Source organism: Muntiacus reevesi, chromosome X (assembly GCF_963930625.1).
Source record: "Muntiacus reevesi chromosome X, mMunRee1.1, whole genome shotgun sequence".
Classification (NCBI taxonomy): domain Eukaryota; kingdom Metazoa; phylum Chordata; class Mammalia; order Artiodactyla; family Cervidae; genus Muntiacus; species Muntiacus reevesi.
The window spans coordinates 103232412-103248682 of NC_089271.1; the positions used below are offsets into that span (position 1 = coordinate 103232412).

At 37.8% G+C, this 16271-nt stretch overlaps 1 protein-coding gene across 1 annotated transcript in view; it reads left to right on the plus strand.

Moving 5' to 3' along the window:
• Positions 1-16271, plus strand: part of LOC136154643 (probable ATP-dependent RNA helicase DDX4) — an 85469-nt gene that overhangs the window by 50250 nt on the left and 18948 nt on the right. Inside the window, exons 6-11 of the mRNA XM_065916844.1 lie at positions 8577-8657; positions 9962-10009; positions 12903-12950; positions 13054-13101; positions 13706-13848; positions 14465-14617. Of these exons, the coding sequence (XP_065772916.1) occupies positions 8577-8657; positions 9962-10009; positions 12903-12950; positions 13054-13101; positions 13706-13848; positions 14465-14617 (521 nt within the window). The remainder of the gene's footprint in view (positions 1-8576; positions 8658-9961; positions 10010-12902; positions 12951-13053; positions 13102-13705; positions 13849-14464; positions 14618-16271) is intronic.

A 16271-nucleotide genomic window follows, 5' to 3' on the forward strand; every position in this document is an offset into this window, starting at 1 on the left:
ATAATATCATAATGTGTTAGGTTGTGAAATCAGCATACAGAAGATAACAGCCTTCCATGCAGTTCAATTAGTAGATGTATGGCAGATATCCTATCTGTAGTCATAAAATAAGATAAAATAGCGTAAGAATAAGGTATTCCAAAGAATGCGAGTTCCACAGAATAGCAGAGAGAGAAAGAAAGCCTTCCTCAGTGATCAGTGCAAAGAAATAGAGGGAAACAATAGAAGGGGAAAGACTAGACATCTCTTCAAGAAAATTAGAGATACCAAGGGAATATTTCATGCAACGATAGGCTCAATAAAGGACAGAAATGGTATGGACCTAACAGAAGCAGAAATATTAAGAAGATGTGGCAAGAATATACAGAAGAACTGTACAAAAAAGATCTTCATGACCCAGATAATCATGATAGTGTAGAGCCAGCCATCCTGGAATACAAAGTCAAGTGGACCTTAGGAAGCATCACTATGAGCAAAGCTAGTGGAAGTGATGGAATTCCAGTAGAGCTGTTTCAAATCCTGGAAGATGATTCTGTGAAAGTGCTGCACTCAACATGCCAGCAAATTTGGAAAACTCAGCAGTGGCCACAGGACTGGAAAAGGTCAGTTTTCATTCCAATCCCAAAGAAAGGCAATACCAAAGGATGCTCAAACTACTGCACAATTGCACTCATCTCACACGCTAGCAAAGTAATGCTCAAAATTCTCCAAGAGAGGCTTCACCAATACGTGAACCGTGAGCTTCCAGATATTCAAGCTGGTTTTAGAAGCGGCAGAGGAAGCAGAGATCAAATTGCCAATATCTGCTGGATCATCGAAAAAGCACGAGAGTTCCAGAAAAATGTCTATTTCTGCTTTATTGACTATGCCAAAGCCTTCGACTGTGTGGATCACAATAAACTGTGGAAAATTCTGAGAGATGGGAAGTCCAGTGGGGTCACAAAGAGTCAGACAAGACTGCCCAACTGAACTGAACTGAAATATAGAAAGCAAATACTAACAGACCTAAAGGAAGAAATGGATGGGAATACAATCATAGAGGAGACTTTAACACCTCACTGACGTCAGTGGACAAATCTTCCAGACAGAAAATCGATAAGGCAACAGAGATCCTAGATGACATATTAGGACAGTTAGGCCAAATTGATATTTTCAGGACATTCAGTTCAGTCCAGTCACTCAGGCTCTCTGTGACCCTGTGGTCTCAGCACACCAGGCTTCCCTGTCCATCACCAGCACCCATAGCTTGTTCAAACTCATGTCCGTTGAGTCGGTGATGCCATCCAGCCATCTTATCCTCTGTCATCCCCTTCTCCTCCCATCTTCAATCTCTCCCAGCATCAGGGTCTTTTCCAATGAGTCAGTTCTTCGCATCAGGTGGCCAAAATATTGGAGTTTCAGCTTCAGCATCAGTCCTTCCAATGAATAATCAGGAGTTATTTGCTTTAGGATTGACTGGTTTGATGTCCTTGCAGTCCAAGGGACTCTCAAGAGTGTTCTCCAACACCACAGGGTTTATAGGTGTCACTTTTTCTTTTTAGTCATGTTTAGGTTTTGTTCGCAAAGCACACAGTGGGTTTAAAAAAAAAAAAGGATCATAGCTTTTGTTTATTTACTGGTAAAGTTGAACATTTATAGGTCAAACACAGCATTTCTCTTTAGTAAGTATCTGTTGATGACTTAAAATATTAAAGTCATTGAGTTATGCAAGGCTTAAATTAACTTGGCCACCATGTCCCCAAGATTTCTTTGTTGGTTTCTGCGTCATTTGTGTGTTTGTGTTTTAATATTATAGGTTATCAAGTCGGCAGTGATTCAGAAGCTTCAGGATCGTCCGGAAGAGGTGGAAGAGGTAGTTTCCGAGGCTGCCTTGGAGGATCTGGTCTAGGAAGTTCAAGTTAGTAGTGGATTGCAAATACTGTGCTTCATTTATTAAAGAAATGATTAAAAATAACACCTATCACATATAAGATTATTATGACTTTATGAGAACGGTTTAGTATAATGGCTGGTAGGTACATAATGACTTATGCTATGCAAAATATTATTTTGTAGACGTACGTAATTCCTTATAGATTAAATGAGAGTATGTGAATTTTCTAACAGTTTGTGTGATGCAGTTCTTTAATATTACATGCTGTGAAGCGTTTTAGAGCTTTGATAAAGATGGCTGACCTTACAAATAAGTGGCATTCTCATGATTCCATTATACCTTCTTATACCAGTGTGGCTTTCTACCTAGATTTTTCCAGTCGTCTTTCCTTGGTGCTAAGATATTGTCTCCTGAAGTCACTTTTGGAATGCATGTCTCTCTTAACAGAGGAGAACAGAATAGTGAAAATAAGAACGTAAACTGATATAATGATTTAATAGATATGTAGCAGATTAGTGAATTGTCACTTTTTGAAAAGTGAAGAGATCCACAGGTTTGCTGTTTAAGACTGATAAAGTTTGATTTGAGTGCAGTGGGTACGAAGGGATGCTATTCTGGAGAATAAGCAGTAAGATTATGTAATGTGAAATTTTGAGGGGCAGCAACAGTGCTGCTTTTCAAAGGCAATTTAACTTGCTTATATCATATTGTCGTGTAGTATTAGCTCTGTTATTGTGGCATATAGTTAAATATCTCCTGAGGAGAGAATAGGAACAGAAGGAGAGGAGACCGTTCAAAGATAATAGATGAGACTTTTCCAGAGTGAATGAGATATAAGAGTCTTGAGCAAGGTAAATAAAAGCAAATTTACACCCTTACAAAATACTCTAGAGATTAAAAAAAAATTGAAAACTCACCAGAGGAGAAAGATCCACCTATCCAGGCAAGAATCCTGGAGTGGGTAGCCTTTCCCTGCTCCAGGGGATCTTCCCAACCCAGGAATTGAACCCAGGTCTCCTTCATTGAAGGCAGATTCTTTACCAGCTGAGCCACAAAGGAAATCCAAAGCCCTTGACTGTGTGGATCTCAACAAATTGTGGAAAATTCTTAAAGAGCTGGGAATACCAGACCATCTTATCTGCCTCCTGAGAAATCTGTTTGCAGGTCAAGAGGCAACAGTTAGAACCAGACGTGGAACAACGGACTGGTTCCAAATTGGGAAAGGAGTAGTTCAAAGCTGTATATTGTCACCCTCCTTATTTAACTAATAGGCAGAGTACATCATGAGAAATGCCGGGCTGGATGAAGTGTAAGCTGGAATCAAGATTTCTGGTAGAAATATCAATAACCTCAGATACGCAGATGACGCCACCCTTATGGCAGAAAGTGAAGAGGAACTAAATAGCCTCTTGATGAGAGTGAAAGAGGAGAGTGAAAGAGGTGACTTCAAGCTCAACATTCAGAAAACTAAGATCATGGCATCTGGTCCCATCACTTCATGGCAAATAGATGGGGAAAACAGTGGCAGACTTTATTTTCTTGGGTTCTGGAATCACTGCCGATAGTGACTGCAGCCATGAAATTAAAAGATGGTTGCTCCTTGGAAGAAAACCTATGACCCAGACAGCATATTAAAAAGCAGAGACATTACTTTGCCAACAAAAGTCCTCCTGGTCAACGTTACGGTTTTTCCAGGAGTCATGTATGGATGTGAGAGTTGGACTGTTAAAGAAAAGTGAGCTCAGAAAGAATTGATGCTTTTGAACTGTGGTGTTGGAGAAGACTCTTGAAAGTCCCTTGGACTACAAGGAGATCAAACCAGTCAATCCTAAAGGAAATCAGTCCTAAATATTCATTGGAAGGACTGATGCTGAAACTGAAGCTTCGATACTTTGGCCACCTGGTGCGAAGAACTGACTCATTGGAAGAGACCCTGATGCTGGGAAAGATTGAAGGTGGGAGGAGAAGGGGACGACAGAAGATGAGATGTTTGGTGTCACCCGACTCGATGGACATGAGTCTGAGTAAGCTTCAGGAGTTGGTGCTGGACAGGGAAGCCTGGTGTGCTGCAGTCCATCGGGTCGCAAAGAGTCAGACATGACTGAGAGACTGTACTGAACTGATAAAAGAACAGTAGGTCAACAGCATAAATTTTTTTCAGTAGTGGCAGAGGTCAGGGTAAGGTAGAATTCAGAATACTAAGGGAGAATAACTCTGAACCCAAGCTGCTGTTTTCAGATAATTTGGGTGTTAGAAATAATATTTTGGGTAAAGTTGATGTTTAATACTTTTAGGGGATTGAGGAAAGGACTGTTCAATCATATTAGTAAAAAGGAAACTGAGCTTTGGAAGAAAGTAGGAAGCAATGATGAGCCAAAATAGATAAATAACATTTCAAAATTCGTAAGCATATTGGTATAATTGAAAGCGTATTGACTGCATGAGCTAGTGATAATGATGATTAATTTAGGGTTATTTAGAAATAAAAAGAACTAAAATTTTAACAAATGAAAAGACAGTTCTTTGTCAGTTCTTATTAGTAAAAAGAAGAATAGATTGAAATTAAAGATTTCTTACATATGGTAAAAGTTGGGGTAATCAGAAAAAGAATAAAATAAGCAACTTACTAGTGGAGGAAATACAGTAGAAAGAGGAGAGGACTTTGTAGGAAGGAGATTAGGTTGAAAATAATTTTAATAATAGCTTCAGTATCCATGGTAACATTGAAGGATGTCAGTAAGATCATTAAATAAAATACAGCCTTTGGGGATATCTAATAGAAGGCCAGAGAGGCAAAGAGGAAGCATTGAAAGAAACCGGTGAAGAGAAAACACAAAATAAGATGATAGGAGTGAAAATACATGTATCAGTAATTTTATGTGAGCATTTCAATGCAGAGTTGAGAATAAAGAGAAAAAATATCAGTACGTTATTAAAGAAAGCTGATGTAGAAATAGACAAAATAGACTCTTAAGGCAGATATAGTTCTGAACATGCCTTGAATCTAACAGCATAGTCTTAAACTATACAGGGCAAAAATTGAAATAAGGAAAAATGTGCAAACCCTAGTGAAACAGTTATTCACCATTAGGATTTTAAACTATTTTATTTTTCAAAAACTGATAGACCACAAATGAGTAAGATTACAGATTTGAATATAAGATTTGAATATCAGTTATTAAGCCTGATTTAATAGTTGTGTTTGAAGTGATATATTCGCAAATTACAAATCCTTTTCCAGCATACAGAAAATATACACAATTTGAAAATCTATTAAGGCTAAAGGAAAGGCCCAAGATATATCATAAAATTTATATCGTAGACCATATTGTAACTATTAAGGTGGATATTGTACTTGTTAAAATGCATTAAAAGTAGAAATCAATAACAGAGGCCTGACCCTTGTGCTTTGGGAACTGCATTTCTCAGTTTATGAATTGCAGTTTATGTGGAAATGATGAAATATTTAGAATGGGATGACTATAAAAACAGAACATATAAAAATGTATGGGGTTACGTGGCTGTGGGCTGCTCCATGGGGTGGGCACCACTTCCCATGGCATCCCATGGAGGCCACTCCCATTGGTCCAGGGCAGTTCTTCAAAATAAGTATGCAAATATGATCCGGTTTCCTACTGGGGCTGGCGACAGTGCACTGGTCCAGTGAAGGGAGTCCAGGAGGGGCATCATCATTGCCTGCTACTCCACCACCTCTGTTTCTACCTAATGTTGTGTGGAAGGCCAGTGCAATCAGAAAAAAGTTATTGAAGATACAGGACCTTGACAAGAAAGCACAGCATATGACTTGATTATCTATTTGTAAAATCCAAAAGAATGCATAGTTTATCAACCACTGAAAATAATATCATAATGTGTTAGGTTGTGAAATCAGCATACAGAAGATAACAGCCTTCCATGCAGTTCAATTAGTAGATGTATGGCAGATATCCTATCTGTAGTCATAAAATAAGATAAAATAGCATAAGAATAAGGTATTCCAAAGAATGCGAGTTCCACAGAATAGCAGAGAGAGAAAGAAAGCCTTCCTCAGTGATCAGTGCAAAGAAATAGAGGGAAACAATAGAAGGGGAAAGACTAGACATCTCTTCAAGAAAATTAGAGATACCAAGGGAATATTTCATGCAACGATAGGCTCAATAAAGGACAGAAATGGTATGGACCTAACAGAAGCAGAAATATTAAGAAGATGTGGCAAGAATATACAGAAGAACTGTACAAAAAAGATCTTCATGACCCAGATAATCATGATAGTGTAGAGCCAGCCATCCTGGAATACAAAGTCAAGTGGACCTTAGGAAGCATCACTATGAGCAAAGCTAGTGGAAGTGATGGAATTCCAGTAGAGCTGTTTCAAATCCTGGAAGATGATTCTGTGAAAGTGCTGCACTCAACATGCCAGCAAATTTGGAAAACTCAGCAGTGGCCACAGGACTGGAAAAGGTCAGTTTTCATTCCAATCCCAAAGAAAGGCAATACCAAAGGATGCTCAAACTACTGCACAATTGCACTCATCTCACACGCTAGCAAAGTAATGCTCAAAATTCTCCAAGAGAGGCTTCACCAATACGTGAACCGTGAGCTTCCAGATATTCAAGCTGGTTTTAGAAGCGGCAGAGGAAGCAGAGATCAAATTGCCAATATCTGCTGGATCATCGAAAAAGCACGAGAGTTCCAGAAAAATGTCTATTTCTGCTTTATTGACTATGCCAAAGCCTTCGACTGTGTGGATCACAATAAACTGTGGAAAATTCTGAGAGATGGGAAGTCCAGTGGGGTCACAAAGAGTCAGACAAGACTGCCCAACTGAACTGAACTGAAATATAGAAAGCAAATACTAACAGACCTAAAGGAAGAAATGGATGGGAATACAATCATAGAGGAGACTTTAACACCTCACTGACGTCAGTGGACAAATCTTCCAGACAGAAAATCGATAAGGCAACAGAGATCCTAGATGACATATTAGGACAGTTAGGCCTAATTGATATTTTCAGGACATTCAGTTCAGTCCAGTCACTCAGGCTCTCTGTGACCCTGTGGTCTCAGCACACCAGGCTTCCCTGTCCATCACCAGCACCCATAGCTTGTTCAAACTCATGTCCGTTGAGTCGGTGATGCCATCCAGCCATCTTATCCTCTGTCATCCCCTTCTCCTCCCATCTTCAATCTCTCCCAGCATCAGGGTCTTTTCCAATGAGTCAGTTCTTCGCATCAGGTGGCCAAAATATTGGAGTTTCAGCTTCAGCATCAGTCCTTCCAATGAATAATCAGGAGTTATTTGCTTTAGGATTGACTGGTTTGATGTCCTTGCAGTCCAAGGGACTCTCAAGAGTGTTCTCCAACACCACAGGGTTTATAGGTGTCACTTTTTCTTTTTAGTCATGTTTAGGTTTTGTTCGCAAAGCACACAGTGGATTTAAAAAAAAAAAAAAGGATCATAGCTTTTGTTTATTTACTGGTAAAGTTGAACATTTATAGGTCAAACACAGCATTTCTCTTTAGTAAGTATCTGTTGATGACTTAAAATATTAAAGTCATTGAGTTATGCAAGGCTTAAATTAACTTGGCCACCATGTCCCCAAGATTTCTTTGTTGGTTTCTGTGTCATTTGTGTGTTTGTGTTTTAATATTATAGGTTATCAAGTCGGCAGTGATTCAGAAGCTTCAGGATCGTCCGGAAGAGGTGGAAGAGGTAGTTTCCGAGGCTGCCTTGGAGGATCTGGTCTAGGAAGTTCAAGTTAGTAGTGGATTGCAAATACTGTGCTTCATTTATTAAAGAAATGATTAAAAATAACACCTATCACATATAAGCTTATTATGACTTTATGAGAACGGTTTAGTATAATGGCTGGCAGGTACATAATCACTTATGCTATGCAAAATATTATTTTGTAGACATACGTAATTCCTTATAGATTAAATGAGAGTATGTGAATTTTCTAACAGTTTGTGTGATGCAGTTCTTTAATATTACATGCTGTGAAGCGTTTTAGAGCTTTGATAAAGATGGCTGACCTTACAAATAAGTGGCATTCTCATGATTCCATTATACCTTCTTATACCAGTGTGGCTTTCTACCTAGATTTTTCCAGTCGTCTTTCCTTGGTGCTAAGATATTGTCTCCTGAAGTCACTTTTGGAATGCATGTCTCTCTTAACAGAGGAGAACAGAATAGTGAAAATAAGAACGTAAACTGATATAATGATTTAATAGATATGTAGCAGATTAGTGAATTGTCACTTTTTGAAAAGTGAAGAGATCCACAGGGTTGCTGTTTAAGACTGATAAAGTTTGATTTGAGTGCAGTGGGTACGAAGGGATGCTATTCTGGAGAATAAGCAGTAAGATTATGTAATGTGAAATTTTGAGGGGCAGCAACAGTGCTGCTTTTCAAAGGTAATTTAACTTGCTTATATCATATTGTGGTGTAGTATTAGCTCTGATTAATTTTATAAGATAATTTTAATAAAATTTTGAGAAAGTAATGTATAATTGAAGGAAATAATTTATGAAAGATCCTTCTGTGTGATACTTCAAAAACACTATGATTTCTGTTAAAAATAAATTATTTTATCCTGCATCTTTTTAACTTATGGCACCATAAATTGATTTTTTTCTTTTTACTGCATGACTTAAAAGTTTTTAAAAGTAAGATAATCTAAATTTTTAATCTGTAATCTAGAGTGCGATTATGAACAAGATGAGAGATCCCAGTGCTCTGGTGGCATTTTTGGTTCTAAAAGATCAGCATTAAGTGGTGCAGGTGAGAAATAGTATTTACTACTGAATATTAATCATTCACATTTGCTTTTAGCTCTAGGATTATTGAACCTAATATATATTTTTAAGTATATTATGTTGGTTCATGATTATCTCTGCTTTGTAGATTTGTAGGTAAAAAGAAAATGGACAATTTTTCCTCCCTTATCAAATTTGTGCTCTGAGAATTATTCCCTTTCTTATCTACCAGTTAATTTGAGATATAAATTATAGTTTTAATTAGAAGAAGGAAAATGAAGTTTACTTTGGTTTCAAAGAAAGGATTGTGAGGGCATTTGAGGAGAATGTGGGGGAAAAAAAGCATCCTGTTGATGAAATAATTAAAAGTAGTTAAATGAACTGTGGTATTAAAAAGAAATGAGCTATATGAAGCCTGAAAAGACGTGGAGGAGCCTTAAATGCGTACTGCATGCTTGCTAAGTCACTTCAGTTGTGTCAGATTCTTTGCAACCCCATGGACTATAGCTCACCAGGCTCCTCTGTCCATGGGACTCTCTAGGCAGGATTATTATAGTGGGTTGCCATGCCCTCCTCCAGGGGATCTTGCCAACCCAGGGATGAACCTGCGTCTCCTGTGACTCCTGCATTGCAGGCAGATTCTTTACTGCTGAGCCAGTGGGGAAGCTCTAAATATGTGCTACTGAGTGAAAGAAGCCAGTCTGAAAAGACAGTATACAGTATGATTCCAACTCTGTATGACATTCTGTAAAAGGCAAAACTGTAAGAAGAGGGCTGAAAAAAATTGCGTGGTTGCTAGGGGTCAGGGAAGGGATGAACAGACAGAGCACTGAGAATTTTTCGGGTAGTGAAGTTACTGTGTATGATACTATAATGATGGAGACATGCCATGATATGTTTTTGCAAACATAAAAATCACTGTACAGTACCATGAATGAGCTTTAATGTAAACCATGGACTTTGGGTGATTGTGATGTGCCAGTATAGGTTTATCAACTGTAACAAAATACCTCTCTTGTGGGGAGCGTTGATTATGTCAGGGGGGTGTGGAGTATGCAGGTGTGAGGACTGGAAGTATCTGGGAAGTCTCTACATTTTCCTCTTAATGTTTCTGTGAACCTGAAATTGCCCTAAAAAATGAAGTGTTTAAACAAAATTTTCAGACGAGAAAAAGGTTTTAGTTAAATATAGAATTAGGAGATGGGTGGGTTAAGGTTCTAGGAATCCTGAGAAATTACTCAGTATTTGAAAAGAAATAGCTATATATTTTATGTGCTTGAAGAGGAGCTGTGTTTCCTCTGAATATTTCTGTAAAACAATGCCTTACAGGTAATGGTGACACTTTCCAAAGCAGAAGTGGTCGTGGGAGTGGACGAGGTGAGTTCCTATTTGGTTTACCTGTAAGTGGTTAAAATGACTGTAATCCAAGTTTAAATTTTGAAGTTAAAGGTAACTGTTGGTGCTTTTATACACACTTTGAGGAGTATACATTTGCACGGCCAGCTTGGAGAAGTTGTTTACTTTTGTTGTTTAGTCGCTGTGTTGTGTCTGACTCTTGCAACCCTGTGGACTATAGCCCACCAGGCTCCTCTGTCCATGGGATTCTCTAGGCAGAAATATTATAGTGGGTTGCCATGCCCTCCTCTAGGGGATCTTGCCAACCCAGGGATTGAACCTGCATCTCCTGTGACTCCTGCATTGCACGCAGATTCTTTACTGCTGAGCCACTGGGGAAGCTCTAAATATGTGCTACTGAGTGAAAGAAGCCAATCTGAAAAGACAGTGTACTGTTTGATTCCAACTCTGTATGACATTCTGTAAAAGGCAAAACTGTAAGAAGAGGGCTGAGAAAAATTGCGTGGTTGCTAGGGGTCAGGGAAGGGATGAACAGACAGAGCACTGAGAATTTTTCGGGTAGTGAAGTTACTGTGTATGATACTATAATGATGGAGACATGCCATGATAGATTTTTGCAAACATAAAATAACACTGTATAGTACCATGAATGAGCTGTAATGTAAACCATGGACTTTGGGTGATTATGTTGTGCCAGTATAGGTTTATCAACTGTAACAAAATACCTCTCTTGTGGGGAGCGTTGATTATGTCAGGGGGGTGTGGAGTATGCAGGTGTGAGGACTGGACGTATCTGGGAAGTCTCTGCATTTTCCTCTTAATGTTTCTGTGAACCCGAAATTGTCCTAAATATGAAGTGTTTAAATAAAATGTTCAGACGAGAAAAAGGTTTTAGTTAAATATAGAATTAGGAGATGGGTGGGTTAAGGGTCTAGGAATCCTGAGAAATTACTCAATATTTGAAAAGAAATAGCTATATATTTTATGTGCTTGAAGAGGAGCTGTGTTTCCTCTGAATATTTCTGTAAAACAATGCCTTACAGGTAATGGTGACACTTTCCAAAGCAGAAGTGGTCGTGGGAGTGGACGAGGTGAGTTCTTATTTGGTTTACCTGTAAGTGGTTAAAATGACTGTAATCCAAGTTTAAATTTTGAAGTTAAAGGTAACTGTTGGTGCTTTTATACACACTTTGAGGAGTATACATTTGCACGGCCAGTTTGGAGAAGTTGTTTACTTTTGTTGTTTAGTCGCTGTGTTGTGTCTGACTCTTGCAACCCTGTGGACTATAGCCCACCAGGCTCATCTGTCCATGGGATTTTCCAGGCAAGAATACTGGAGTGGGTTTGTCATTTCCTTCTCCAGGGGACGCCAGTTGTTTACTACTACTCTTTAATCCAGCAGTTCCATTATATACTGTAGGTGTATATGCTCAGTGCATGTAAAAGGATGCTCACTTAAGCTTCATGTATAATATGTGAAAACTGAAAATCACCTAAAATTCATCAATAAATAACTGCTTAATAAATAACATAACCATAAAATGGGAGTTACCATGCAAATGTTAAAGACTGAGATGTAATCTATGTTTACAGATTCTTATATTAATCTTTCTTATGAGATAGTTAGCTTGGTGTCGGGGAAAAAGAAAGTTCACTATAGATAGTTTTATACTATTAGAAAAATCTCAGAGTTAAAAATGCTTAACTTTCATATAAAAGTTAAAATATTTTCCAGACTAGTGAAACAATAAAGCTGGTTTAATATCTCTGAAAAATTCTGTGATCATTATTAGTCTGAGAGCATTCAGAGTGGCAGTTCCCTTGAACCACTTTTCCCTGCTTCACTCTTTCAGATTCTTGGTTTCTCCAGTGTAGAAAAAGATTATGAATGACTAAACCATATTTTATACAAATTCTTAGATCTTGTTTGAAAAGGGGTTTGAAGACCTGTGGACATACAAGACAGGAAAATTAGAGAGTGCACATATAAAAGTGCTATGTGTTAGCCTTCCAAAGCTAATACAGTCCTGATTCTTTCTGTGTTAGTACCTGAAAGTGGCACAGTCAGTGACTCCTTGTCTAGAAACCAGAAATGTAGTGTGTGGAAAAGAGTTAACATGATAGGCCTGACTGGTCTTCTTGGAAAGTCCTTCTTACAAGACCCTTCCCTGGCTTCTGGGAACTTGGATTTTGGGAGGGGTCTCAACACCCTTAACCAGTGTGAGTGGTCCACTGTACCTAAGTGGTTTGTAAAACAATGTGGTTTATGATGAATACCCCCTTTTCTTCTGGGAGTTGGGAAATTTGGTACATGCCAGGCAGAAGGTGCCTGCCTGCTTTATCAGCCCCTCATAAGAACCCTGAATATTGAATCTCTAAATTGCTCTGGTAAACATTTTCAGCATGTTGTCACAACTCGTCCTGTATGACCCCAGTGGGAGTGACTCTTAAAAGCTTGCACCTGGTCTTCTCTGGCCTTTTGTCCATACCCTTTTTTCCTTTGCTCATTTTGCTTCATATCTTTTCTATGTAATAAGTCACAGCTATAGTTTTGACTGTATTCCGAGTTCTAGCAAATCATAGAACCTATATGGACTAAGCAGAGATGGACTTTTAGTTCCTCTTAGAAAATATATTCCTTTGTTGAGGAATATAGGAATAGGAAAGAGACAAAACAGCTTAAACAAGGAGATACTAATATGTTATAACATTGTAATCTGCATAAAGTCAGCATTTTGAATGCTAAGGGAACTTAAAATATTCAGGATTCTATTTATCTTAATTGTCTCAAATATTATTTGTTCGAAGGGACCATCCATGTTTAGAACTTTTTCTCTTTGAAAACAAACAACAAAAATAAAGATATACACAGTCTTGTATATTAACTGGCTGTCACTGTGTGTTTCTTTAATAGGTGGTTACAAAGGTTTAAATGAAGAAGTAATTACAGGCTCTGGAAAGAGTAAGTTTTACTTTAGATCAGGTATTTGATTTTTATAGTGAGTATTGTTTTACCCCTCGATTTTAAAAACCATTTGTCTTGTTTTCGTTTGATTCCTTTTAAGATTCTTGGAAGTCAGAAGCTAAAGGAGGAGAAAGTGGTGACACTCAGGGTATGTTAATTTTTGTGTGATCCACATAAATGTATATTACATTAGTGTATATATATATATATATATATATATATATATATATATATATATATACAAATGCAGAATATTTAAAGAGATAACTTTAAAAAGTTTGAAGTAAAAACTTTAATGGTAAACCTTGGGAACTTTGTTTTGTAATTTTATTTATTTACTTTTGACTGTGCTGGGTCTTCGTTGCTGCACAGGCTTTTCTCTAGTTGCGGAGACTGAGGGCTCCTCTCTAGTTGTGGTCTTCTCATTGTGGTGGCTTTTCTTGATGCAGAGCATGGGCTCTAAGGTGCACAGGCTTCAGTAGTTGTGATACATGGGCTCAGTAGTTGCAGCTCCTGGGCTCTAGCGCACAGGCTGCGCATGGGCTTAGTTGCTCTGTGGCATGTGAGGTTTTCCTGGGGCAGGAATCGAACTCGTGTTTCCTGCATTGGCAGGTGGATTCTTCACCAGTGAGCCACCAGCGAAGCCCAGGAATTTGCATGTTGTTTTGAATTTGAGTTTGTTGGTTTTTGTCTGTTTTCCCTTTTATTTTTATTTTAATCCTTATAATGTAAATTTTCTTTTAAATTCTGAGGACGAAAAGTGACCTACGTACCACCTCCTCCACCTGACGATGAGGAGTCCATCTTTGCACATTATCAGACAGGCATAAACTTTGACAAATATGATACTATTCTTGTAGAAGTATCTGGACATGATCCACCACCAGCAATTCTGGTCAGTGTAATAATTGTTTCTGTAATGGCTGTGAGACAAACTTTCTTTTTTAAAAATGTGGAACATTTCTTTAATTTGATATTAAAGAATACAAAAACTTCATCTTTAGTATTTAATGAGAAATTTAGAATCATATCTAACATCTACATTATAATTAATTGCTGTATTGAAAGGGAGGGTACTATATTTCCTCCCCACCTCCTCAAACTAGGATGGAAACTTCATTTAAATTTATTAAAAAGGTTACTTTTCCTAAAGATTCAATATTTCTGCTTTCTACGTATGTGAGAAAGTGCATCTTAGAGGAGTGATTTTCTAAGGAATCGGGGAGCCCAGAGTTCCCTGTTGATAATGAACCGTTTTCATTGATCAGAGTTATTTGTATCTCACAGGTTTTAAGGGTGCTGAAAAAGGTTTTAGAGCCATTGTCTATATGGAATATTCCTTAATTCTATCAAGTAGTCGCATAGAGGTTCTAGATATTACTTTTGAATGGGGGCATATGTATTACATAAAATAGAATTAACAACTTGAAACTAATTCAAATGGAATATGTTTATGGCATGACTAGTGTATGATACATGGAATTTAACCACTGCCCCCTGATTTTTTTTAGACTTTTGAAGAAGCTAATCTTTGTCAGATATTGAATAAGAACATTGCTAAAGCTGGTTATACTAAGCTTACTCCTGTGCAAAAATACAGTATTCCTATTATACTAGGAGGACGAGATTTGATGGCATGTGCTCAGACAGGCTCTGGAAAGACTGTAAGTCACTTCCCTACATATGTTTAGCCTAGTATTCAAGCTGTCACTTTTTGAACTTTGGTTCTTCCCAAGTAGATGATTTTAGTGAACTGCCATAAATACTCATGTTTTTGCCTCTGATTTCTGGTTTTATTGAAGTTTGTGTACTTTTGACGAAAGAATTTTGAACTATTTCTAGAGTAGTGTTTTGCAGTTCATAGATGTTTATAAGTGTATTCAGCTCCTTCTGTGGGACATAATATTTAATAACTGAGAGTCAAAGCACCAAAGGTTATAAGACCTTTGATTATAAGAGCATGGGAAAAATAATTTATGTAATGTAAAGTTTTTCCCATCACTTCATGGCAAATAGATGGAAAACAAAAAGTGGGAACAGTGACAGATTTTATTATCTTGGGCTCCAGAATCACTGTGGACGGTGACTACAGCCACGAAATTAAAAGACACTTCCTCCTTGGAAGAAAAGCTATGACAAACCTAGACAGCATTTTAAAAAGCAGAAATTTGCCACTTTGCTTACAAAGGTCCTTACAGTCAAAGCTAAGTTTTTTCCAATAGTCATGTATGGATGTGAGAGCCTTAAAGAAGGCTGAAAGCCAAAGAATTGATGCTTTCAAACTGTGGTGCTGGAGGAGACTCTTGAGAGTCCCTTGGACAGCAGGGAGATCAAAGCAATCGATCCTAAAAGAAATTAGTCCTGAATATTCACTGCAAGGACTGATGCTGAAGCACCAATACTTTGGCTACCTGATGTGAAGAGCCACCTCATTGGAAAAGATCCTGATGCTGGGAAAGATTAAGGCAGGAGGAGAAGGGGACGACAGAGGATGAGATGGTTGGATGGCATCACCAACTCAATGGACATGAGTCTGAGCAAACCCCGAGAGATAGTAAAGCAACCTGATGTACTGCAGTCCATGGGGTCAAAAAGAGTTGGACACGAGTTGGCCACTAACAACAACAGTGTAATAGCTGATACAGTTTTGGAGTCAAGAGAATGAGAAATAGCTGTATGTACTGTTGTTGTCTATGTACTGTACCTGGTCCTTAGTACGAAGTGACCTCTGGCTATGCTAATTCTAAAAGAACTCTGATGGGACCCAGTTGGTCTTAGGACTAAACTGTGAGATTTGTGAATTAAATAGGGTTCCATGAGATGAGCATTAAAGACTGTCATTTCCAGGATCATAGTCTTGCTTCATACTATATTAGTCTTGAAAATTCTCCATAGTAGAGTTGAAAGGAAAATAAGTGAAAATAAGCTGTACAATATAGCAGCTAATGTGTGACTTAAATGTGGTTTTGGAGGTAGATTTTAGTGTCTTATTTAATAAGAAAACTGTAGCACCATGTTTCTCTTGCCATATGTAACGTTTATGAGGGTGATATGTTTAGTGAGTCAAATGAATGCTTTCCCAATTTTTGCTCTTGTGGACCACTTTTGTCATGCATTCTGATTTTATTTCTACCTCAAAAGGAATCATTTATACTAAATGCTACATTCCTCATTTACCTCTCAAAATAAGTTAATGTTTGTTTATGTAGAATCTTTGGTTGTGTTTGTTTTTTAAAAAACACAAAAGATAGTTTCATAAGATAGATTAACTTTATCAAACATCTTATATTGTATAATATGAGAATGATGACCAAAATG